At 43.5% G+C, this 25,688-nt stretch overlaps 1 protein-coding gene across 5 annotated transcripts in view; it reads left to right on the top strand.

Annotated features, from left to right (window-relative positions):
- The window catches only part of LOC111960288 (neurexin-2-like), a 504,177-nt gene extending 483,251 nt beyond the window's left edge, over positions 1–20,926 (top strand). For 4 of the 5 annotated variants that reach the window (XM_023982225.2, XM_070437964.1, XM_070437967.1 and 1 more), the window contains 2 exons: positions 3,983–4,061; positions 17,568–20,926. In XM_023982225.2, coding sequence (XP_023837993.2) covers positions 3,983–4,061; positions 17,568–18,457 — 969 coding nt within the window. In that variant the 3' untranslated portion in view covers positions 18,458–20,926. The remainder of the gene's footprint in view (positions 1–3,982; positions 4,062–17,567) is intronic. The other variant, XM_070437965.1, reaches the window with a different exon arrangement.
- Positions 20,927–25,688: the final 4,762 nt, after the last annotated feature.

Genomic DNA, 25,688 nt, shown 5'->3' with positions numbered 1-25,688 from the left:
TTGTGTATGCATCCCAAATGGCACCCTTTTCCCTATACAGTGCACTACTTTTGACCAGAGCCCTATCTGCCCTGGTCACAAGTAGTGCCCTAGATGGGGAATATGGTTCCATTTGGGCCATTGCCAGTGTTGTATCTGATGACCTCTTTCCTGGTGGTCTGCGGTTTAGCTACTCTCTGTGCCTGAGCTAGTTAAACGTAAGATCGGTGTAACCTAAACTGGATATGTACTGCTCATATTTTTACGTGCCTGTCTCCGTCTCTGCGTGTGTGTCTAGAACGCATGTATGTGTCACTCAATGTGTATTCCATATCAATGTCTCTCTACTGGCCTCTAGGCAGACTAGACATCCGTGTGTAGAAGGGTGTAATGACAAGGCTCCTTAGCGGGTGTTGTTTTGTGTGCTGTGAAATAGACAGCCGTCTTGAGGAACGTCTGTAGGCGTCCTGGTGCCCAGAGGCACATTCAGCTCTAGCAGATAGCTGGTGTTTCTGTTTGTATGGCGCTCCACCGCGGCGCTGTTTATAATTAACGAGCGTAATGTTTATTGCTTGACATGCGCCGCACCAAGTCATAACACAAGTCCTAGTCCTGCCGTGTGTTTTTATAGGCAATAAACAGTTCTTCCACATTTCTCAGAGATGTTCCCAAATTTGAACAGCTTTGCTATATTGCCTTGTGCCTATACGGGCGTACATGATAATCCCAAATAACCTTTTATTACGAAAAGCAAAACCCGGAGAAAGAAGTCATTACGAACGAGTTACTCAACCACGTACCACGATGACAAAGTATATGATCTAAGCCTCCTTAACGCTCCCCAGTCAGCCGATGCTTTGTTGGGCTAACCCAGCTTTCCCCACTCTAACGGATGGCTCTGTCATTGCCCTGCTCTTCCTGGTATGTGTCCTTTTTGCTCCACTAATGGCTGATGTGTCGTTTTCACGGGCCGGCGAGCTCGCCTTGCTGTCTCTCCCTGACGAACACAGGCCCAGATTGGGCTCCTCTGGCGGACAAGGAGAGAGTGGAGACAGGGGGAGGGAAATGGAGGAAGGGGGTGGAGACAGGGATAGGGAAAGGGAAATGGAGGAAGGAGAGGAGAGGTGGAGTGTTGAGAAGCAGACGGAGGCAAACAGAGAGAGAGAGAGGGAGACAGAGGGGACAGAGAAATGGAGGAAGAGAGGACAGGAAGAGACAGAGTATGAGTATTGAGTTTTGGGGGTCGAAAGAAAACTAGTGGCAGCAGAAAGACAATGAGGACAAAGACGAAGGAAAAGCGAACATGTCACCCCCCAAATCCCATATGACACATTACAACCATGGCTGAAACAGCTCCATTCCTTTACAGCCGCAGAAGCCCAGATCACACGGTAACGTTCAACAACTAAGAGGGCCGCCCATCAGATCCTATTGATATTCTCACTTCCATTTCCTGGGCAGCTGATCTGATGGGGCACTCGTATTCTTAAAAACATAGGTGCTGGGCTAATAAAGAATACTAGTATAGAACAAGAAGGCCCGCACACTGTCAAAGCTCCCACTTCACCGGTTTATTAACAAGGTTTCGATCGTCTCAACCCTGTCCACATGGCCCATTCATTAGTCATGCAGTGTTTACATGGAGCTAGCTAGCTTTGCGTCCCAGCACACACACACACACACACACACACACACACACAGGATACACACACTCTGTCGTCTGTGTAGTTAATAGGCCATCTTAGGGAGTCTGTGGTGGCGTTTTTGCGCTAGAGCCAACTCGGTAATTGCACTACAGTATGTATACTATACAGCCTCAGCCAGGGCCCAAGCTAACGTCTCAGCACTGGTTTAACGAGACTGTAGCCCCTCTACCACTCAACGGGACAGGGGGACGGGACATAGGCAAGCGAACCCAAATGTACATTTCTCCTGCAAGCCGGGGCAATAATAAAGCTGTGAGCTACCCGTTGCTACCCGTTGCTACCCGTTGCTACCCGTTGCTACCCGTTGCTACCCGTTGCTACCCGTTGCTACCCGTTGCGAGACACTTTGACCGTGACAAAAAAATGCTTTGATGGTTTAGAGAAGAACATACTTTTTCATGTATTCGTTTTTACCCTGATAGAAGACTAGATGCTACAGAATGGGGGAAGTCATCACTTCTCCTGTGTTGACCCCAATTTGGAGGCTGTGGTTTGGGGTAAACTATGATCCGTAGGAGCCCCTCCTATGCACAGTCAGGGCATGTGATCTCTCAAACCTCACCTCGAGGAGCCCGTTCCGGACAAAGCTTCCCCTTGGGACAGATCTAGGGTCAGTTTCCCCTCCTACAATCTTAACCTTACCTGTTAGTGGTGGAAATGCAAGATCAGTGTCTAGGGTCGACGTCACAATACTCCGTGTACCACCAGCTATTACATTTGGTATATTCAGGTACTAGCACACCTGATTCAACTAATCAAGAGCTTGATGATTGGTTGACCCGTTGAATGATGCTGGTACTAGAATAGATCAAATGAGTATAACTGGCATCTGGTACTCGAGAAGAGATTCGGGAAACACTGGCCTGCATGAGTGGAAACTATTGCAGCAAGACGTCAGCAGTGCAGGTTGGGCAGGTTGCGCAGATGAAATAAGTGAATGTCTGCATTCCTAACACCAGGGGGAGTAATTGAGATCATTCCTTGACAATGTACAGCTTCTAATAGCATGTGCTACTTGAGTGGACTGCAATTAGTATATTCTAATAGCAAGTGTTACTGAGTGGACTACTCTAGCTCAATAAATAAATACAAGTTCTATTGTAGTGCGAGTGTAGTTCTATTGTCAAACATGAGGATATTTTCACTTCAGATATTCCTTGATATCTAGGTGAAGTTTTGAAGCTGTATTCCTAAAATGTAAACGTAAAAATACCAATACTATTAGGCATGGACTCCAACCCCACCTTCATATTTGCATTCCTCTACATCTGTCTCCCCTTCTCGTTGATGCCTTTCTATATCAAAAAAGAGAAAATACAAATAAAATATACTGTATACTAGAAGACCACTACTTTGAAATCACAGAATGTTAGAAATTCATTCTAGGTTACATAATTCGATATTTGTTATCAAAGGGAGCGCTGGTCATTTAGGATGGAAATGAAATGGAAGATGCAGATTTTGCCATGTTCTCATTAAGCCCATCTGAGAGGCCCAGATGGTCACACACACGCACACACACACACACACACACACACACACACACACACACGCACACACACACACCCACACACACCCACACACACATAAGTAAATGCATCCTGTCTGTGGATACATAATGGATGGAGAGAGGTTAAACTCTGTGTACAGACAGTGAACAGATCACTGTGCTCAAAGGAATTGGGCTGCCCATGTTAAAAGCCCTCATCCCTCCCACCTGTATTCCATCAGGCTGAACTCATCTTGAATATTAACTTGAGCCTGGGGGTTGAGGATAATAGACTAGACAAGGTGCTTCCTAGCAGCACAAGTGGGTGAGAGGGATAGTACACGAGGAACAGAGTTCTGAATGGGCTTTTTGTATGGGAGCTATTAGCCTAGCTTCCACTAGCTCGTTGTGGCTCTGGGCTAGATGGACTTCAACAATTGGTTTTCACTGGGTTGTATTTTATGTGGGGATCTCAAAATGAAGGGGTGTCAGCTCGGTTGCCCTTCTGTTTCTGCGTGACGATGATGAACGACTTGGCTAAAGCAGAAACAGAGTGATGACTAAGTTGAAGTTATGACTTTGCAGTAGGCTTACCTTGTTCTTTCGTGCATGACAGGTTGCATGATGGGTAAGGCCCGAGGTTTAGGCTACCTGACCAGGGACCCTAGTTACACTTTTTCCTACAACCAGGGCCGAGTTGTTCCTGGACAGGTCCTATGGTCAGGAAAAACGTATCTCTGTCTGGGTAGTAGAACACGCACTCACACCCTTCTATCTGCCTCTTTCTCCTTCTCCATCTCTGTTCTAGAACACGGATGATCTGTTGGTAGCATCTGCTGAGTGTCCCAGCGATGATGAGGACTTGGAGGAGTGCGAGCCTGGAAATGGTGAGTCCACTCTGGGGGTTCTGTGTCCACTACAGGGGTCCACCAGCCCTACAGAGACCCACAACAGAAACAGCTAGCTCCCCTTACCCACTTTGTTCTACTACTGTGACCTCATGACCTCCCACATGCAGCCTTGATTGGTCAGATGTGTGCCCACCCTGGTTTCTCATTGGTTAAGGTTCAAAGCTGTGAACTGACAGTTCCTAAGTTTCCCGAGCCATCTGCGGGGCAGCTTTGCATCCTGATTGCATAGCAGCTGGTGCTAGGCCAGCTGTTGCACCAATCAGCCCCTCCGTTCTTAACGATTCCGGACAGGTTCAACATTGAACTCCTCTTGACCGTCTGCCTCACAGCGGGCCCGGAGCTGAGCGACGTCGGAGTGAGCGGAAAGGTCAAAACGAACTTCTGAGAAGGGATGGAGAGGGCCCGTGAAAAGGGCAGGATGTTGACTGTGGTTTCAAGACATAGTGCGCTGGCTGGTTGCCAGGGAACTGCCAAGAACTCTTGCATGAGTCAGAATGCTACGACTGCCAGAGTTAATCTCTACTGGGCGTGTTTCCGTGTTTTCCAGAAGGCTCAAATCAAACGCGTACGCTAAACAACCTAGGAGGTCTAGAAATAACTCTAGCCTAGGAAATAACCTTTATAAAAGCCATCAGGAACATTTTGTTAACGCTACGTTTTTTATATTCATGTTTTTTAATTTGATGTGGAGTAGAACTCATCCTGGATTACATTACGTTTTGACTATTTTGATTCAGTAATGTCAAGGCGACTTTAAAAATCGAATGAAATGCTTATTACTCTTTAAGTGGGTGAAATATTCTACACTCCATCGATTATCTGTGTGGTTTCACTGTAGGTGGTGGAAGCCCGAAATTGTCTTCTTATCAGAAGCAGTTTTTGGTGACTGACTGCTGCCCAAAAGTAATCTCTCTAGAGAGAAGAGCAACACACACACACGCCTCCAGATAGACACTAGTCTGTCTCTGACCATCACCCCCGAGACACAACAACAATCATACAGACAGGACAGCATTATCCCTCCTACCTATAAGACCGTGAAAGACACACACACGCACACAGAAGCACGAACACACACAAACATACACACATTGCACACCCACACACAAAATCTCTCTCACTCACTTTCTCTCTCTCCCACACACACCCTTATCCTCCACACACACACACACACACACACACACACACACCCCTCACCCTGCTAGTCTCCATTGTCCCAGTCAGGTTACGTATTGTAAACCAGTGGCGGTCGGTGGAAGACGATCATTTTTTTTATGAGCATGGATTTCTATTACAGCATATTGGATGACTGTCATTCATATTCCATTCACCCAGCTCAATGTATCATCGATAGCTTTAGGCTACTCCATGATAATTGAATGTTCCCTATACCCGTCATGAGGTTGCTACAACCTAGCCTATGAATGAAAGTTTACAAAGTAGGGGCACAGTTCGAGGGATTTTTTTTTTTTGTAATCAAGGTAACAGACAGTAATACATTCAATACTGCCTTGTACTCTCTTGCCTGCATCTAACAGATCTAGGGTGTAATCTTTAGTCCAACATTTGCAAATGAGAGTTTCTGTTGGACAATTTCAGATATGTTTATCCCTGTTTCGTTCCATTTGCTTTCGTTTAAGAAACGTTTTTTAACAGAATCGGCTGGATGAATACACCCCTGATCACACACAAACACAGTTCACTTTCATAGCAGCCACATACAAACAGCATGCTCCCTTTGCTCGTTGTAATTCCTTCTTGCATCTACACTCTCTCCTCCTCTCTCACCTGGACTTCAGTGAACAACACCAGCGGTCTGTGACCAGGCAAAAAAACTTTCCAAGCCAAACCTTCATAACATAATAGGTTATAGAACTAATGCATTAGTAAACCCGCTACAATCATGCAGAACAGTGTACAGTCAGCAAGCAGTTTAGCAGTTACACCAGCTGGCCCCAGTGGAAATAAGTTAATAAAACCAAAAGTTTACCATGACTTGAAGTTCCAGTGTTCGATAACCATAGCCAGCTAGCTAACATTGCATCCCTCTTGAGCCGGGTGTTTGAGTAGACTGAACTAGCCAGCTGCATTCGCTAGCAACTTGAAAGTGAAAAAAATACGATGAAATGTCTCTCTCTCCCTTTCTCTTGACTCTCCATATTTTTTGAAGAAATGTCTTTCACTCTCTTTGAGTCATATACTCACCACATGTTATGCACTGCAGTGCTACAGTAGCTAGCTGTAGCTTATGCTTTCAGTACTAGATTCATTCTCTGATCCTTTGATTGGGTGGACAAAATGTCCGTTCCTGCTGCAAGAGTTAATGCTGCAACCTTCATTGAAAAACAGTGCGTTTTAATCAATTATTTGGTGACGGAAACATATTTAGTCTAGTTTTATTTAAAAATTCTAACTTTTTACATTTCTCTATTTTCATTTTTATGAAATTCACTGAGAAGGTCCTGCCCTTCGTCCTCTGAGGAGCCTCCACTGCTGTAAATCTTAAGGACAGCCACAGCCACTAATCATGATCTGATGTGAGCCAATGACTGGGGAGATCTACCTCTCATGTCAGCCGACTGTGGAGCCCTGCTCCATCCAGTTCTATTGGAGCTGCAGCAGGAGACCTGTACGAGACGGCCTTGATTTGTCTCTGAAATATGGGACGGAGCACTAATGAGAATTTGATATTGATCAATACGGTTAGCTCCCTACTGTAACAAGCAGCTGCTCCGCTCTGGCAAGGTTTGTTCATGTTTTTTTTTTTTTAAAGGCTCCTAGGCTCCACGGCTATGTTCAGTAGTAGCAGGGATAGCAGAGTTGTAATTGTAAAGGAGTGTTGGTGTTTCTGTTGATTCACTACAGCCGAGAGCATCTTGCTCTGCCGGTTTTGTTTTATTCCTCACTGTCAAAGGTGTTTGTGTTTCCTTAGAGGAAAGTGCGGAAAGCTCAAACCACTTTTGTTGTTTTTGTTGTAACTCTCTGATGGCTTTTCTAAAGGGAGACAAGTCCAAAGAGAGATACAGGCACAGGCAGGCACATACACAAACACACACACACACACCCACTAAAACACACAGACAAAGATAAAGAAGGGGAGACAGAACTAGGATGGCGACAGAGAGGGAGAGGAGTGAGTCGGATCATAAAAGAAAGAAGGGGCCGCAGCCAAGGGGGAGGGAGAGAGAGGGAGAAAGATTCCACATCTTGGAGGAGTGACTGGCATTGAGATGTGCGTCACGTCCCCTTACTCTCCAAAGAGAGAAGGAGCGGAGGAGAGAGAGGGGAAAGAAAGAGAGAGAGAGAAATGTGGGGATCCCTCCGATTAGTTTTCTATCTGCCCTGCCTGCCTCCCACCGGGCTAATTAATCTTTGGCCTCGTTAGGCTTGCTGTAATTACATCATCCAACAAGCCTGAATTTGGTTTCACTCACTTTTAATGAGCCCCAGCCAGAATAGGGAGAATACATATCAGGGATCCCTTTAACAAAACCCTGCTATCTACACTGCAGCATCAGCTTTGGAGGAGGCACGCACGCACGCACGCACGCACGCACGCACGCACAGACAGACAGACAGACAGACAGACAGACAGACAGACAGACAGACAGACAGACAAGACAGATCACGACAGACAGACAGAACAAGGACAGACAGCAACAGACAGACGACAGACAGACAGACAGACAGACAGAGCAGACAGACAGAGACATCAACAGCTAGCTCCAGTCTTTACTCTCTCTAGGCCTGCTAACAATCTGCCTCTTGTGTTTGAGTTTTTATTGTCCGTTGATGTCTTTTGTTTTTAACTTTGTTGTTGTTTTCCTTTGTTTTGTCTTTTTTATCTTTATCAATTTTGTATTGTTGTTGGCACGAGACGGGCGGGTAGTTTTTTTGGTTTGGTTGGAAAGGACTGGTGGCTTGGGAGGAGGTGGAGATGGGGGGGGCGGGTGCGAATAAGGGATGGTTGAAGGGGATTAGCTCTTTCGTGGGGGGAACTCTGGTTTGGGCGACGGCGGGTGCACCTGGCAGTCGGCCGGGAGCGCTTGGTGCCGGTGGGTGAGAGGTCTGTGGTTTGGGTCCCCGTGTCAGAGAATGGGTGGGTATCTGACGCTTTCGCCTTGGGCGGGGTCGCTTGACCTGGTTCGCTCCTGGTGGGTCGCTCTGGCGATGGGAGCCGCCAGCGAGTACTGGCGAATGTAATGTGTGTAATATTGAGCAGCATCACTGCAGATAGAGTGTATGTGTTTTAATATTCACATTTTTTTTTTTTAAACGCAACACAATCTTATCATGTTTTCCTCCGCTCGAACTTCTTTCTCGCCTCCCCTCCACTATCCCTCGCCGCAGTTCTTTTCCTCTCTACTTCTTTCAGTCATCTCTCTCCATTCTTTGCCTTGTCATTTTCTTATTTTTCTCCCTCTCGTCTCTCTCTCTCTGCCCCCCCCCCCTTTCTTTCGTCTCTCTCTCCCCCTCTTTCATACATTTACCCTACAGTAGCGTCTCTTGAGAGGGACAGGTGACAGGGTTATCACAGAGCACCACGTCAGTGAGATCGAAAGTTCACTTCCCCGGCCAGACCTGCTCTGAGACAGCAATAAATAATTAATCATGAAACTTCCCCTTTAAAGAACAAACGGTGAGACCGAAGTAATGTGATTGGAAATCCAAACCCAGCCCCTTTAACTTCTCATAGACAGCACTGCAGCCCCCCCTGTGGACAAACGGACCCATTGAACTCAATGGGCATCTGTATGGTGATGTTGATATATTTCATATCACCTTAGCTAGGTTATATACCCTCTAGACTCTATAACTGTAGCCATTTTGGGTCATACAGGGCAATAAAAATGATCACATTGACTGTAGCAATATCTTCCTTTTCCTCTTGCGTATATATTATACAGTGTCTAAATAAAGATTTTCCTAGGAAGCCAAGCTGTGCTGGTTAATACGTTGCGTATATTTCCATAAGTCAACAGAGCCTAGAGTTGAGGCATTTTCTTGATATCAATATATTATATTGGGTGTCTTATGAGGTACTTAAAATCCAATATGTTCACTGAGACAGAATATCAAGCAGCTTCAGCCCCGATCTCCTCATGTGGACAAAAACAATGTAGCAATATCCTATTAAAAATAAATTCATGTTCAAGAAATCACATTAAAAATGTAATTACAAAATAATAATATTACTGAACAAAAGATAACAGGGGTCCAAATATCTGTCCAGCCAGCACACGATGTTAGCACAGTTAGGATAACCGGAATCGCCATGGGATGTCTACCCACAACTGTGAACAATTTTTAACAAATTTCGCTTGCCAGATTAGTTTTTCCCTCTTTGTTCAATAATTAGACTGTGGATTTTAGTATGCCCTGCAAATACTTCATTTAGATGAAACATATGTCCCTTGTTTTTTAAGTACCATTGTAGATTAAGAAGAGTAATAGTAACAAACAAAAAACATTGCAGTAAATATGTTAGAGAGAGATGAGAAAACACTGACAGTAAATATGTTAGAGAGAAATGAGAAAACACTGACAGTAAATATGTTAGAGAGAGATGAGGCAACACTGACAGTAAATATGTTAGAGATGAGAAAACACTGGACAGTAAATGATGTTAGGATGAGGAAATAAACACTGACAGTAAATATTGTTAGAGATAGAACAAGATGTTAGGAGGAGAAAACACTACAGTAAACTTATGTTAAGAGAGATGAGAAAACACGTGACAGTAAATATGTTCAAGAGATGAGAAAAGCACTGACAGTAATATGTTAGAGAGAGATGAGAAACACTAGGAACAGTAAAATATGTTTAAAGGAGATGAGAAACACTGACAGTAAACTGTTGTTAGAGAGATGAGCAACACTGACAAGTAAATTGTTAAGAGCATGAGAAAAACACTGACAGTAAATATGGTTAGAGATGGAGATGAGAACACTGACAGTAATGTGTTTGAGTAGCATGACGAAAACACTGACAGTAAATGATGTATTAGAGAGAGAAGAAAACACTGACAGTAAATATGTTAGAGAGAATGAAACACTGACAGTTAATATGTTAAGAGACTGAGAAATAACACTGACAGTAAATATGTTAGAGAGAGATGAGGAAACACTGACAGTAAATATGTTAAGAGATGAGAAACACTGACAGTAAATATGTTAGAGAGAGATTGAGAACACGGTGACAGTAAATATGTTAAAGAGGAGATGAGGAACCAACAACTGACGTAATATGTTAGAGATGAGTGAGAAAACACTGACAGTACAATGTTAGGGAGATGAAGAAACACTGACAGTAATATGTTAAGAAGGATGACGACACAATGTCGAGAACCACTGACAGTAAATTATGGTGAGTGTAGAGATGAGAAAGACACTGACAGTAAATATGTTAGAGAGAGATGAGAAAAACACTGACAGTAAATATGTTAGAGAGAGAATTGACGAAAACACTGACAGTAAATATGTTAGAGAAGATGAAAAACACTGACAGTAAATATGTTAGAGATGAGAAAACAGCTGACAGTAAATATGTTAGAGAGAGCAGAAAACATGCTGACAGTAAAATATGTTGAGAGAGAATGAAAAACATGAAGTAATTAGTATAGCGAGATGAACAAAACTGACAAGGTAACATCTGTTATACACAAGATGAGAAATGAGGAAAACACTGCAGTAAATAAGTTTAGAAGAGACAAGATGAGAATAAACCTCCTGACAGTTAATATGTTAGAGAGAGATGAGAAAGACACTCCTGACAGTAAATTGTTAGAGAGATGATGATAAGTACACTGAAAGTAAAATATGTAGAGAGAGATGAGAAAACACTGACAGTAAATATTTAGAGAGACGATAAAACACTGACAGTAAATATGTTAGAGAGAGAGAGAAAACACTGACAGTAATATGTTAAGAGGAGATGAGAAAACACTGACAGTAAATATGTTAGAGAGAGATGAGAAAACACTGACAGTAAATATTGAGGAGAGATGACTAATAACACTTGACCAAGTAATATGTGTTAGAGAGGAGAAAACACTGACAGTACTATATTGTTAGAGAGGAGATGAAAACACTGACAGTAAATATGTTAGAGAGAGGATGAGAAGATACGGACACTGGACAGTTAAAATATGTTAGAGAGAGATGAGAAAACGAGCTGAAGTAAGGAAATAGTGCTTAGAGAGAAGGAAAGCGGAAAACAGCACATAGACACAATAGAAGCACCTAAATGTGAGGTGTTAGAAGAGATGATAAAAACACTGACCAAATGAACAGTAGTTAAGCAATGATGCCAGAACACGACAGAATTAGAAGGAGAAAACACCTACGTTAGAAGTAACATTAAAAGACTCGGCTAACATGTTAGAGAGAGCATGAGATGAGAAAACACTGACAGTAAATATGTTAAGAGAGATGAGAAAACACTGACAGTAAAATAATGGTCCTAGGAATGGTGAGGGATTTGAATGAGCACACTGACAGTAAATATGTTAGAGAGAGATGAGCTTAAGAAACACTGACAGTAAATATGTTAGAAAGGTAGAGAAACACACTGACAAGTAAATACTGTTAGAGAGAGATGAGAGAAGAGAACCACTGACAGTAAATATGTAGAGAGACAGAAACAACTGACGTAAAATATGTTAGAGAGAGATGAAAAACACTGACAGTAAATATGTTAGAGAGATGAGATGACGAAAAACACTGACAGTAAAATATGTTAGAGTAGGATGAAAAACACTGACAGTAAATAAGTTCGAGAGATGAAAAACACTGACAGAATATGTTAGAGAGGATGAGACAAACATGACAGTAAATAGGTTAAGAGGATGAGAAAACACTGACAGTAAATATGTTAGAGAGAGTGAGAAAACACTGACAGTAAATTGTTAAAGAGAGATGAGAAAACACTTGACAGTAAGATATGTTAGAGAGAGAATGAGAAAACACTGACAGTAAATATGTTAAAGAGAGATGAGAAAACACTGACAGTAAATATGTTAGGAAGATGAGAAAACACTAGCCAGTAAATATGTTTAGAGAAGATGAGGCAACACTGACAGTAAATATGTTAAAGAGATGATGAGAAAAAACACTGACAGTAAATATGTTAGAGAGGATGAGCAACACTGACAGTAAATATGTTAAGAGAGGATGAGAAAACACTGACAGTAAATATGTATTTGAGAGAGATGAGCAACACTGACAGTAATATGTTAGAGAGAGATGAGAAAACACTGACAGTAAATATGTTGAGAGAGGATGAAGCAACACTGACAGTAAATATTGTTAGAGAGAGAGAGAGAAACACTGACAGTTAAATAGTTAGAGAGAGATGATATAAACACTGACAGTAAATATGTTAGAGAGAGATGAAAACACTGACAGTAAATATGTTAGAGAAGCGATGAGAAAAACATGACAGTTAAATATGTGAGAGAGATGATAAAACATGACAGTAAATATGTTAGAGAGAGATGAGAAAACACTGACAGTAAATATGTTAGAGAGAGATGAGAAAACACTGACAGTAAATATGTTAAAGAGAGATGAGAAAACACTGACATAAATATGTGAGAGAGGATGATAAAAACACTGCAGTAAATATGTTAGAGAGAGATGAAAAACACTGACAGGTAAATATTGTTAAGAGGATGAGAAACACTGACAGTAAATATGTAGAGATGAGAAAACACTGACAGTAAACTATGTTTAGAGAGAGATGAGAAACACTGACAGTAAATATGTTAGAGAGAGATGAGAAAACCACTGACAGTAAATATGTTAGAGAGAGATACAGGGAAAACACTGACAGTAAATATGTTAGAGAGAGATGAGAAAACACTGACAGTAAATATGTTTAAGAGAGATGAGGAAAACACTGACAGTAGAATATGTTAAGAGAGAGATGAGAAAACACTGACAGTAAATATGTTAGAGAAGATGACAAGAACATGACAGTAAATATGTTAGAGAGAGATGAAAAACACTGACAGTAAATATGTTAGAGAGAGATGAGAAAACACTGACAGTAAATATGTTAGAGAGATGTAAAGGAAACAACACTGACAGTGGAATATGTTAAAGAGAGAAGGAAACACTGACAGTAAATATGTTAGAGAGAGAGAGAAAACACTTGACAGTAAATATGTTAGAGAGAGAGAAGAAACACTGACAGTAAATATGTTAGAGAGAGAGAGCAAACACTGACAGTAATATGGTTAGAGAGAGAGAGAAACACTGACAGTAAATATGTTAGAGAGAGACAAGGAAACATGACAGTAAATATGTTAGAGAGAGATGGAAAAACACTGACAGTAAATATGTTAGAGAGAGATGAGGAAACCTGACAGTAAATTATGTTAGGAGAGACAAGGAAAACTGCAGTGAATATGTTAGAGAGAGATGATAAAACACTGACAGTGAATATGTTAGAGAGAGACAAGGAAACACTGACAGTGATTGAGAGGGAGAAGAATAGAGTGAGAGAATAGATTGAGAGATAAAGCAAGTCGAAGAATAAAAAATAATGAGAGGAAAAGAGGATAGGTTGATATTTCATGCGTTGACTCAGCCCGTGATCAAACAGCGCTCGTCCGAGGTAGAAACACTAGGCTGCCGAACAAGCCAACAGGAGTGAGAGTTCATGAAACCCATCCAGAAGTGTTGTGTAGAGAAGCACTCTGGATAGCGATCCGTTATAATCAACCATACGAGGTGAACGTACCTTCATCAATCAACGTCAGAATAAATTACCCACCCTCATCATAGGGCGGCACGCGTGGACTGTATATTCAATGATGCACTCTGGAATGCTTTTCACTATTGAACGCACACTACAGTAGGTTTTCAAGATATGTAACTTTCAAAATGCAGAAATTTGGCCCATATGATGCATTTTGAAAGTTACATATCTTGAAAACTTGATTCCTGACATGCAAAATATTTTGGGACTATGTCAACAATGGACTAATTAAACAAATAACAAAATATAGTTTTTGGGTGGAGTTTTACTTTAACTAAATCAAGAATGTAGTCTTTATTAAATGGATTATTGTCCAGTATAGTTGACCATTGTGGAGAGGGAGAATGATCAGACGTGTCCCTGTGTGCTCTATTCTCTTCACAGCGTAATCAAAGCTCATTCTTTATGCAGCATATCAACTCTGAACAGTCGTTCAACCATTAATATTTCGAGTGGCTCGGGACGAGCCAACGTGATCAGCAGAACAACTAAGTCCCAGTGTTTGTTTGGCATCCATCGTCGATGCATCGGTATGCCTCTTTAACGCTGAGGGATAAAACACACCCACTTTGAGTTTTGGTTTGAACAAGGTGAGTCATCCTCTAGCGCTATGGAGATGGTGAGATGTAAAGACGAGTGACGCCACGGCAGGCTAACCTAACTATGGAAAAAGCTTATTCTCTCGACAGGTCAAATCATTTTACAATGTAGCGAGTAAAGTGGATTTTCAATCTTCCAAACGAAGGGCACCTCATTGGGTTCTCAATGGGTTCTCTATGGGTTCTCTATCGGTTCTCAATGGGTTCTCTATGGGTTCTCTATAGGTTCTCTATGGGTTCTTGGCAGTTCTCAGTGTGATGATGACCGAAGCGTTTGAAACCTGTTTGAACATGTCCGTTCACACCAGCTGATTCATCATACAGCCAATGGTGTGGCTATGGTGGCCAACCTGTGGGTGCCATCTGACCAATCAGAAGCTGCATATGCAGTTTACGGGCACTGTCATGGGAAGGGGAGGTATACCAGAGGTGTTGATAGGACTGTGTCGAGACAAAGATACACTCAGTGAAGAGACAAGCGAGACGAGTGCAGCTATGCATGTAGATGCCTGTGTGGGTCTGTGTTTGAGGGTTGACAAACCGTCATCTACTCCAACCTTGGCCTTGTGGTCAGCAGTAACTTTTCCTATCCAAGTACGGCACCAAGGACCAAGCTTATGGCACAAAGCTGAATTACGTGGCAAGAAGAGAGTGTTGGTGTCGTGCACTTTCGCCTTCTAATTCATGATGATTGGAACCAAAGGAATGCAACACATTTGAGAACAATGCAAACGGTAATAAATGAATCCACTTTTTAAGAAAGTCTTGGATTCACCTAATGATCATGACTACTTAGAAGCAGGTTCAACACAGAATCTTTAGCAATTACTCAGACAAAGTGGCATTTTTTCCCACCGATGTAATCACATTGTGGCGACAACAAACACCAAACATTCACCTCAGCTCACCCTCGTATCGTCCTGTAGACAGGGCACACATTGAGCAGCTCCACCAGACGCTGGACGGCTTCATAACGGCTCTTGGTTTTCTTACAACACTCCCTCAGTGTCAGACACCTGTAACTGAGCCACGCGTAGCGGAACACAGTGAGGGGCATACTGCATACAGAGAGGCAGGAGGACAGCGAGGTATTCCGCTGTCACCATTTCAGTCGTACAGACAGATGGCGAGGTAAAGATAGATGCAAGTCTATCTTATCCAGCAAGTCAGAATAGAAGCTAAATATCTCTAGAGTACAAGAAGACGGGAAAGTAGAAAACAATGCTGAGAATCTGACGAATTTACAGAATATGTGTGACAAATCATCTAATATTCTACAGTTCTATCTTATTTTGGGCTAGCGGTTTATTCGTTTTCTCTGTTTACTTTTCTTTGTTCCTCGAATGTGCCAACACTCTTCAAGGTGAATCTCAACCCTCAGACACAGAAATACTCACATAAGTAGGCACCCTAATGTTGCCATGGTAACATGGCCATTTTGACTGTGCAGTAGGAGTTGGGAATGGGCTGGATCCTATAAGGTTGAATAGTGACTAACTTTCTCTTTCTCAGCATTCATGTTTTTACTCCTTTTCAAGGCCTGTTTTTGTGCGCTGTGTATTATTGTTGATAATCTTTTGAGAGGTTTTGTGTAAAAGTTGCTCTATAACCCTTCTGAAAGTCCCTTGTCCTATTAATTGTGGGGTTGTCAGGAAAAATGTGGCTTGAGGGACTTGAGCGCTGGTGTGATATGTTGGCCTGGGGGTGACAAATACACCCCAAAATACCCTCGATACACATTTCTAGGCTCCTCCACACCCACACTTTATCCGATCCCTATTCTGTTTAGATACATTAATTTACCTCATCAACTCAAGAAAGGCCCAGTGTTAAGACTATGTATGATTCATGTTATGGACATTTCTGTGGCTCACATTACCAATGTCCATAAAGAGAAATGTCATAACCTTTCAAATTGCCCCCTAACGTTTTTGCTAATTGTTTCTGGGATTGTGACGCTAACACGATTACGGGATGCGGCAGAGGGTAGCAAATAGTTTTTCGAAGAAGGAATGTAACTTGTTATTTATGTTGTGCTATGTACTGCTAACACTTTCCTAGTATGTTATTGGCACTCCTATGTTTGACTCAATGATTTTGTCCTGACTTAACTTCAAAGCAATGTACTGATGTGTAACACCCTAAAATGTTTTATTAACTGTGGGTGTGATTATATTACAAAGGACAAAAAAGTAGTTTGCAAAATCATTCAATTCCCCTCTAAGACTGAATATGAAGGCATAGAGATCCGGGTAAGACAGAAAGATCTGAGAAATTGTTAACTGTGTCAAGTGATAATTGAGAATAGGATTTCTTCATGTCCCATGTTTTAGCATATCTAGTGGGAGGATATGGGTGTTGGGACCATATCTGTAGACTGTGTTTCAGGGTAGAAACTAGGGGAATCAGTTTCCCCCAGCTGGTCTTTAGAGTTTGAATACAGATCACCATGCCCCCAGGCGGAATGGGATTTGAACCATTCTTCATGAAAACTGAAAAACACAATGAATTATTCAGATAATTATTTTATTTTTCACACAAAAAATAAAATAAAAAGAAATGGGGGGAAAGTTGTTTATCACTATCCGAGAACAATCTTACACAGCTTTCTTTTTGTAATTTTTTTTTTTCATGCAAAAATCATGCGGCCAATTTGTTGATGTAAGTGACCTGAACTCCGTGGTTTGCTATCTTATTTAACCCAAAGAAAAACTGAAAGCTAGCGTAGAAATAGAACAGCATAGACAGGCAGATAGAGAAGGATAACTTGTATCTAGTAGATGTTGATATGTTGTTTAGTCTTTTAAACATGTACAGTAACATATCTGTGTAGTCATGTCCAGTCTAGCGTCAGGGAGATATCAGGAATAGCAGAATATGTATTATTATCTTTATACTATGTATTGTACATCTGTTTAGTCAACTTAACTCTTTAAATAGAAGACTAGAGACTACCTAAACTAGCTTTAGAACTAACCTCATGTTAGGTTTTAGTGATGTTCTAATAATGGTGTTGGTGTTTTCATTTGAACTGTTGTTGCTTTTCTATTTTGGTCCCGAGGAGGTGCCCTCAGTTTCTCACTAATGCTCTCTTCCCTCCGTTGTCTCTTTCTTGTCCTAGGAGGTGAATTAGTGTTGCCCATTATAACTGTGGACTCCCTAGACCCCCCCTACGCCACCCGCTACCCCGTAATCCCCCCGCCCCCCACCTACCGGCCCCTCCTACCCTTCCTTGAAACTACCAAAGAGTCCCTCCCCCTGCCCAACGGTCGCCCCCCCTGCCCACTGGACCAGGAGGACTGCGAGGAGGCGGGACCCATCGAGGTGTCCGCCTACGGCTCGGGTGAGATGACCGAGTCGGACGACGAGGACTATTACAAAAACTCCCCCCTCGTCACCGACAGGACGGTCCTCCCCCCTCCCCCCAACGAGGGTGGCATCCATAACCCCCACGACCGTCACTTCTCCCACCGGCCCCCCAACTCCCACCGCCCCCCTCTGTCCTCCACCCCCACAGCCAACCCCAACCAGCTAGGCCCCAGGCTCAACAAGCCCGGCGGCAGCAGCAGCAAAAACCCCGCTGGCAAGATGAACACCCGGGACCAGGTGCTGCTGCCGCCCGCCCACCCCTCCTCCGACCCTGACCGCCACCGCCACGTCCCGGGCGTAACCTACCCTCCCAATTTCCCCCATGTGCCCACCCCAGACCCCACCTCCCCAGAGAGAGGAGGGCCTCCCGGCGCGGTAGAAGTAATCAGGGAGTCCAGCAGCACCACGGGCATGGTGGTGGGCATCGTGGCGGCCGCTGCCCTCTGCATCCTCATCCTGCTCTACGCCATGTACAAGTACCGTAACCGGGACGAGGGCTCCTACCAGGTGGACCAGAGCCGAAACTACATCAGTAACTCGGCCACGCAGAGCAACGGCACCCTGGTGAAGGAGAAACAGCCGGGCACAGCCAAGACAACCACCAAGAACAAGAAGAACAAAGACAAGGAGTACTACGTCTGAGACCGGCCTAGCCAGAGACAGAGGACAAAAGGAGACGCACAGAGAGAGAGGAAGGGAGGGGGAGAGAGGAGAGGGGAGAGATGGAGGTAGAGGAAGGAGAAAGGTAAGGCAGTATATGAACTGACAACTGTAAAGTAATTAGCAAAATCTTTGTGGGCAGAGTTTAATTTTGTTTAGTATGTAGGTTACATTGCCGCCAAAATGACCTCCTCGCTTTCCTCCTCAACCCATTTAGAGCCTAAAGCAAAGGGAGAAAGGATGGGATTGGCACAGAAACGTTTTAAACGACTTAATCAGATCGACACATAGTCCTATTTTTTCCACAACTATTCAAAATATTCTTGCTATTTTTCTTCAATACAGTAATACTCTTTCTCACTTAGCCTTTCTTTGAGAACACAAACAGACAAAATCTTGATTACAATGGCCGCCAAACCTCGCTCAATACAGTATAATTTTGTGCCAACAGCCATACCCAGAGCTCATGCTACAACGGAGCTAGGTAATCCAGCACCATTTAAAGGGTATTGTATTGTAAATAGCCTACGATCAGAGTTTAAGCATGGTGATTGACTATAGAGAGCCACAGGGAAGGAAGAACCACCATCAGTGTTTGAGCATAGACCTATTCATCGGTATCAGAGGTTAAGTGTATTGATTCTATCTACTAGATGGGTTTGTATTGGAAGTTCAAACCCCACTGCTAGCCAAGTACATTAATACCAAAATACTGCCAAACATACAGAAACTAGGTGTCAAATCTGCCTCCTTCCCTCATCTAAGTATTCAAACATCACCTCACTTGTCTCTCGTGAAGTCTCTCCCTCTTTCTCTCCCTCCTCCTCTCACTCGTGAGCATCTTTTTCTGTCCCTGTCTATGGTCCTGAGGAGCTGATGCAACATTATTCTGCTATGTTTCAAGCATGTAGTAGTCATTTCCGAAAAAAGAGAAACTTTCTGTGGGAGAAAACACAAAAAAATGACGATGATAACTAGCAAACCACGTGTGAGAACAACACCTTGAACCAACCAACGGATGCTACGTATTACGTTTTAGCCGCCAAAACAACTACTGAGGCCAAAACCCTGGGTCGTCTTTCAGTTCTCCAGCAGATATCCGTACTGTGTTTTTCTTGGGGGCTCCACACAGCATTTCCCCCTACTGAGCCCACTACCGCAGAGGATGTGGCTCACGTCGTCACAGTCCTATCACACACAAACCAGAAACCAACCTCCAGCAGACAACCTGACTTTGTTCTATATAAATATATATATGTATAGACGTTTCAGAGAAGAAAAAACCTATGGACCTAACTGAGAGTGTGTCATAAGAGGAGAAATGCACCCTAATGCGCGTGCATCAGTGGACTCGGTGATAGATAACGAATAGATGATGGACAATTGATACTTGACGTGAGACCGATATCCCCCACCAATCCCCTTAATCATGCACACTATGACCAACATTCAACGACAGTGGGAAACGCAGTCCCACTAAGGTGGAGATTAAAAGGAAGAGTGGGACGGTGTTTTTTTTTGTTTGCTGTTTTTGTTTTTTAGTTTCTTTCCCTGAAAAAATGAGAGACATTTGATGGAAATTGTGAATTAATTTGCTGGAGTCCCACTGTCGCCCCCTAGTGTTGGGGGGAACGCGTACGCTACCTTGGATCTGCGTTCTTACCTCTCATTGGTCAAGACTGATGACAGCCAATGAGGGCAAGCCCAGTGAAAAACGTTAAATGGAAAAAACACAGAACAAGGCGAACAGCAAGTTCACTTGCTGATGTACAACAAGAACTCTGGTATTCCAATTTTCTCAACTCTATTAAAAAAGAAAACTGTACCATGAAAAGAAAAGAAAAACCTTTAAAAAAAGTTTGTGAAATGTCTAAATATTTGAATCTCTCATCCCATTACTAAGAAAATGTGTTTTCCCTATTACCATTCCTGTTCGGAGAAAAAAATATGACAAAGATAATCAATTCTGGGAAATTTCAAATGTATATGTTATTTTTTTGGTAATTAAGCAAATGTGATTTGGGTTACAAACGTTAAACCTCTCCTCCATCCCTCCTACTGCCATCTCAATCCATTCTTGTCCCACGTTCATCCCTTCATCTCTCCATACCTCATCCCCTTTTCTCACAATGGCAGATTGTAGGTAACCATTTAACTGAAGACCGCACATGGTCTCATCCATCCTCTCTTTTCTATTTTCTATTGTTTTATATCTATCTATAACTGCTAGAGTCAAAATGGCCGCCATGTCTGGAGAATGGCTCCATCCCACCCATCCTTTTTCCTCATCCAGTTTGTCCGGTTTCTCTTTCAATCCATTGCAAAAAGAACCATCCTCCTCCCAGTATCTTCCTGTTCTTTCTAAATGTTATTGTAAAGTGTTCCAGTGAGATTACTCTAAATATGTGTACATTAACAGAGGGGAATACACTTGGTTATATACTTCTTCTACCTCTTGTTGCGTGGTCTGTTGGTCTCAATCAGTTAAATCTTTTGTGTTGTTGTTTTTCAGGTTGGAAAGTGAAAGTGTTAATACTTCTACTTTAACCTCGACATAACACTTACCAAAGTGTCTCTTAGTCCATCTTGCATAAGTATTCTAGCTGCTGCGTTATAGATAATAGTGAGGCTAGATATGAATGGTGTTATTCCAGCATTTGCTCATCACACTTTTTAAAAGTCATTGTACGGGTTTATGTATGACACACACAGGTATCCATCTATACATATACACCAATATCATCACAACATAACGAGGAGCCTGCCTGCCTGCCAAGATGCATAAGTGACGAGTGGAAGAGGCCATAAAGGTGCTGCATTGCTTCCTAACCTACACACAGACTGTATACCAGCTGAAACCCCATATTCCCTTATAATGAGCACACACATTATGAAGAACATCTGGCTCCCAACCCCAGAGAGGTGAATGTTCCACTGGTAGTGATGATAATCCTCTACATCCCCTTGGCTCTCACAATCCTGGAGGTACAGTATTTCATCTGACCAAGACCTGCGCAAGGAACACAAGGACACAGGTAAGAGCTACTTGACTTAGAGGAAGATGAAGTGTCTCTTCTTACAGTGGCCTCCAACGATGAACTCTTCCTTAGATGATGTACATCTGGAGTAAGGTCATCTGCAGCAGGGTAGGTCAGGGTTTCCCAAACTTGGTCCTGGGCCCGGCCTGGGTGCACATTTTCCCTCCAATTCTTGTCGGTGTTTCCTCTCCATTTCATCATCCGTTCTTTCCCTCGCTGTGGCCATTTGCTCCCGCCGTCCCAACATGACAGGTCCCCTCAAACACTACTACTCTTAACTCGTCTGGAGAAGTGAGAGAGCTTTGCACCGACGCTAACCCCCTTCATTTTCTTCTCTGAAAATACCCATGTTTGTTCCTCTTGAGCTTGCTTCGCTCTGCATTCATCAAAACGTCTATGGCGTCTTTATTTCCCCATGGCTACGCATTGTTGAGAAAAGCGCTGTGGTAAACAAGCCTCAAACACAGCCGTCACAAGGAATACAGCATCGCTTCCCTCAACGAGCCATCAGCTCTGACATCATCTGAAGCAGCCTCCGTGGCACGCAAAATTAGTGTGTGCTACTGTGTGCGTGTTTGTGTGTGTTCCCGTTCACGAAGGGACTTCAGTCCCACTTTCTTGTTTATTCACTTCATTCTCTGAGTCAGACACTCAAATGGCTTGTGTGATGTACAGTGTGTGGGTGTTCCCCCAGGCACAGCGTTTTAAATGACAGAGGAGCATCCCTCAGGGTTATGAGTTGTAATGTTGAAGACAACGGTGCAGGTAATCCTCCTAGCCTATCACCTGTAAAGGGATTTCGTGGCAGGGACTCATCAGTGCTATTAGACTGGCAGGCCATGATAGAACTCTGGGTATTGTTTTGCTAACATGGCATCAAAGATGCAGTGACATCTTGTCCCATATTGCCTCGTGAAAGAATTAGAGAAATGGCAAAAAGGAATATAAATATGTATTCCCGTGCGTGTGTGAACACGTGGTTGTATGTGTGTCTCAGTTCCCGTGCCATGAACAACCCAGCTATCTGCAATGTTAAAGCTGATCTACACCCTAAAAAATTGATTATAATAACAAATAAAATAAAAAAACGGCTTCAGTGTGCTGAACAGCTGCTGTGTGTTAACACCATCCCAATCTGTGTCAAACGCCTCTCTCTCCACTACTGTGGGCTTTCTCTCCTACCCCTCCCCAACACTCAAGTCTCCTCCACCGGGTGCATCATGTGTTACTGATCTAGAAATCTCTGAACCACCAGCGGCGGGTCTGATGACACACCAACTGATCTAGGGCCTGTTGAAACCACAGGAGTCTTTATCTGATGCCATACTAGTTGCAGAAGCCCATCTCCATCGTCATCTCTCTCTCTCTCTCTCTCTCTCTTTATCTCTATCTCTCTCTCTCTCTCTCTCTCTTTATCTCTACTCTCTCTCTCTCTCTCTCTCTCTCTCTCTCTCTATCTCTCTCTCTCTCTCTCTCTCTTTATCTCTATCTCTCTCTCTCTCTCTCGCTTTCCACACATCTCAGTGTGTAGAAATTCACAAGATGTGTTGCGGCAGAGGGACATATTGACAGCCCCTGATGGGCTTGACACAAATAGATGCCCAATTTACAAGTCAAATATGTAGCGGGAGCTATCTGTGGATGGGAGCCAGGGAGAGAGAATGAAGGAGAGAAAGAGATGGTATGAGAGGGAAAGAAGAAAAGAAAGAAAGAGAATGAGAGAGAGAGAGAGTAAGATAAAGGGAGAGTGAGAGAAAGTAAAGAGAGAGAGAGAAGGAGAAAGAGTAAGAGAAAGGGAGAGTGAGAGAAAGTAAAAAAGAGTGTGAGAGTGCAGTGCGGAACTCAGCAGCCCTGTAGGCATACTGAAGCACAGGGACGTGGAATGACGAATGAACATATACTGTAGGGACCTGCCACAAAGCACTAGTCACTGGAACAGAGCCATTCTCACTGCGCTGATCAATCAATCGACTGTCAGAGGATAAGAGCAGCTCACAGGGAGACGGCGATGGGATGGAGTGATCTGTATTGCAAAGGGGAGATGGGTAGCTGATATTGCCGGAGTGCTACAGAGGAGTGAGCCTAGAACTGTGTGTGTGTGTGTGTGTGCCTTTTTTCCGAGCTGCACCATTCTTCCCCTAGTATTTCTGCCAGTGGTTGCCATGGTAACCTGGTACCGTCATTGTCAAATCAAATCAAATGTTATTGGTCACATACACATATTTAGCAGACGCTATTACAGAGGTAGCGAAATGCTTGTGTTCCTCGCTCCAACAATTCACAACAATACACACAAATCTAAAAGTAAAAGAATGGAATTAAAAAATATATAAATATTAGGACGAGCAATGTTGGAGTGGCATTGACTAAAATGCAGTAGAATAGAATACAGTATATACATATGAGATGAGTAAAGCAGTATGTAAACATTATTAAAGTGACTAGTGTTCCGTTATTAAAGTGGCCAGTGATTCCAAGTCTATGTATATAGAGCAGCAGCCTCTAAGGTGCAGGGTTGCGTAACCGGGTGGAAGCCGGCTACTGATGGCTATTTAACAGTCTGATGGCCTTGAGATAGAAGCTGTTTTTCAGTCTATCGGCCCCAGCTTTGATGCAGCTGTACTGACCTCGCCTTGTGGATGATAACGGGGTGAACAGGCTCAGGTGGTTCAGGTGGCTGATGTCCTTGATGATCTTTTTGGCCTTCCTGTGACATCGGGTGCTGTAGGTATCCTGGAGGGCAGATATTTTGCTACCGGTGATGCATTTGGCAGACCGAACAACCCTCTGGAGAGCCCTGTGGTTGTGGGCGGTGCAGTTGCCGTACCAGGCGGTGATACAGCCCAACAGCATGCTGTCAATTGTGCATCTGTAAAAGTTTGTGAGGGTTTCAGGGGCCAAGCTAAATTTCTTCAGCCTCCTGCGGTTGAAGAGGCGCTGTTGTGCCTCCTTCACCACACTGTCTGTGTGGGTGGACCATTTCAGATGGTCGGGGATGTGTATGCCGAGGAACTTGAAGCTTTCCACCTTCTCCACTGTGGTCCCGTCGATGTGGATAGTGGCGTGCTCCCTTTGCTTTTTGTTTCCTGAAGTCCACGATCAGCTGCTTTGTTTTGTTTACATTGTGTGAGAGGTTATTTTCCTGGCACCACACTCCCATCGCCCTCACCTCCTCCTTGTAGGCTGTCTCGTCATTGTTGGTAATCAGGCCTACTACTGTTGTGTCATCTGCAAACTTGATGATTGAGTTGGAGACGTGCGTGGCCACGCAGTCATGGGTGAACAGGGAATACAGGAGGGAGCTGAGCACGCACCCTTGTGGGGCACCTGTATTGAGGATCAGCGAAGTTTAGGTGTTGTTTCCTACCTTCACCACCTGGGGGCGGCCCGTCAGAAAGTGCAGGACCCAGGGCCACGAGCTTAATGATGAGCTTGGAGGGTACTATGGTGTTGAATGCTTAACTATAGTCAATTAACAGCATTCTGGACAAGAGGTATTCCACTTTTCCAGATGGGATAGGGCAGTGTGCAGTGCAATGGCGATTGCATCGTCTGAGGATCTATTGGGGTCGGCACTTCAACAAATTGAAGTGGGTCTAGGGTGTCAGGTAAGTTAGAGGTGATATGATTGTTAGCTAGCCTCTCAAAGCACTTAATGATGACAGAAGTGATAGTAATTTATTTCAGTTACCTTTGCTTTCTTGGTTACAGGAACAGTGGTGGACATCTTGAAGCATGTGGGTACAGAAGACTGGGATAGGGAGAGATTGAAATGTCCATAAACACTACAGCCAGCTGGTCTACGCATGCTCTGAGGACGCGGCTAGCCATGCCGTCTGGGCCGGCAACCTTGCGAGGCTTAACACTCTTAAATGTCTTACTCACGTTGGCCATGGAGCCCACAGTTCTTGGTAGCGGCCGCGTCGGTGGCACTGTGCTATCCTCAAAGTGGGCAAAGAAGGTGTTTAGCTTGTCCGGAAGCAAGACGTCGGTGTCCGCGACGTGGCTGGTTTTCCCTTTGTAGTCTGTGATTGTCTTGTGTCTGTGCCGTTGAATTGTGACTCCACTTTGTCTCTGTACTGACATTTTGCCTGTTTGCTTTACGGAAGGAATAACTACACTGTATTCGGCATATTACCAGTCACCTTGCCATGGTTAAATGTGGTGGTTTGTGC

This window comes from Salvelinus sp. IW2-2015, linkage group LG37 (assembly GCF_002910315.2).
Source record: "Salvelinus sp. IW2-2015 linkage group LG37, ASM291031v2, whole genome shotgun sequence".
Lineage (NCBI taxonomy): Eukaryota > Metazoa > Chordata > Actinopteri > Salmoniformes > Salmonidae > Salvelinus > Salvelinus sp. IW2-2015.
The sequence above is the reverse complement of the archived record's forward strand: the minus strand, read 5'-3'. Positions and strand labels throughout refer to the sequence as shown.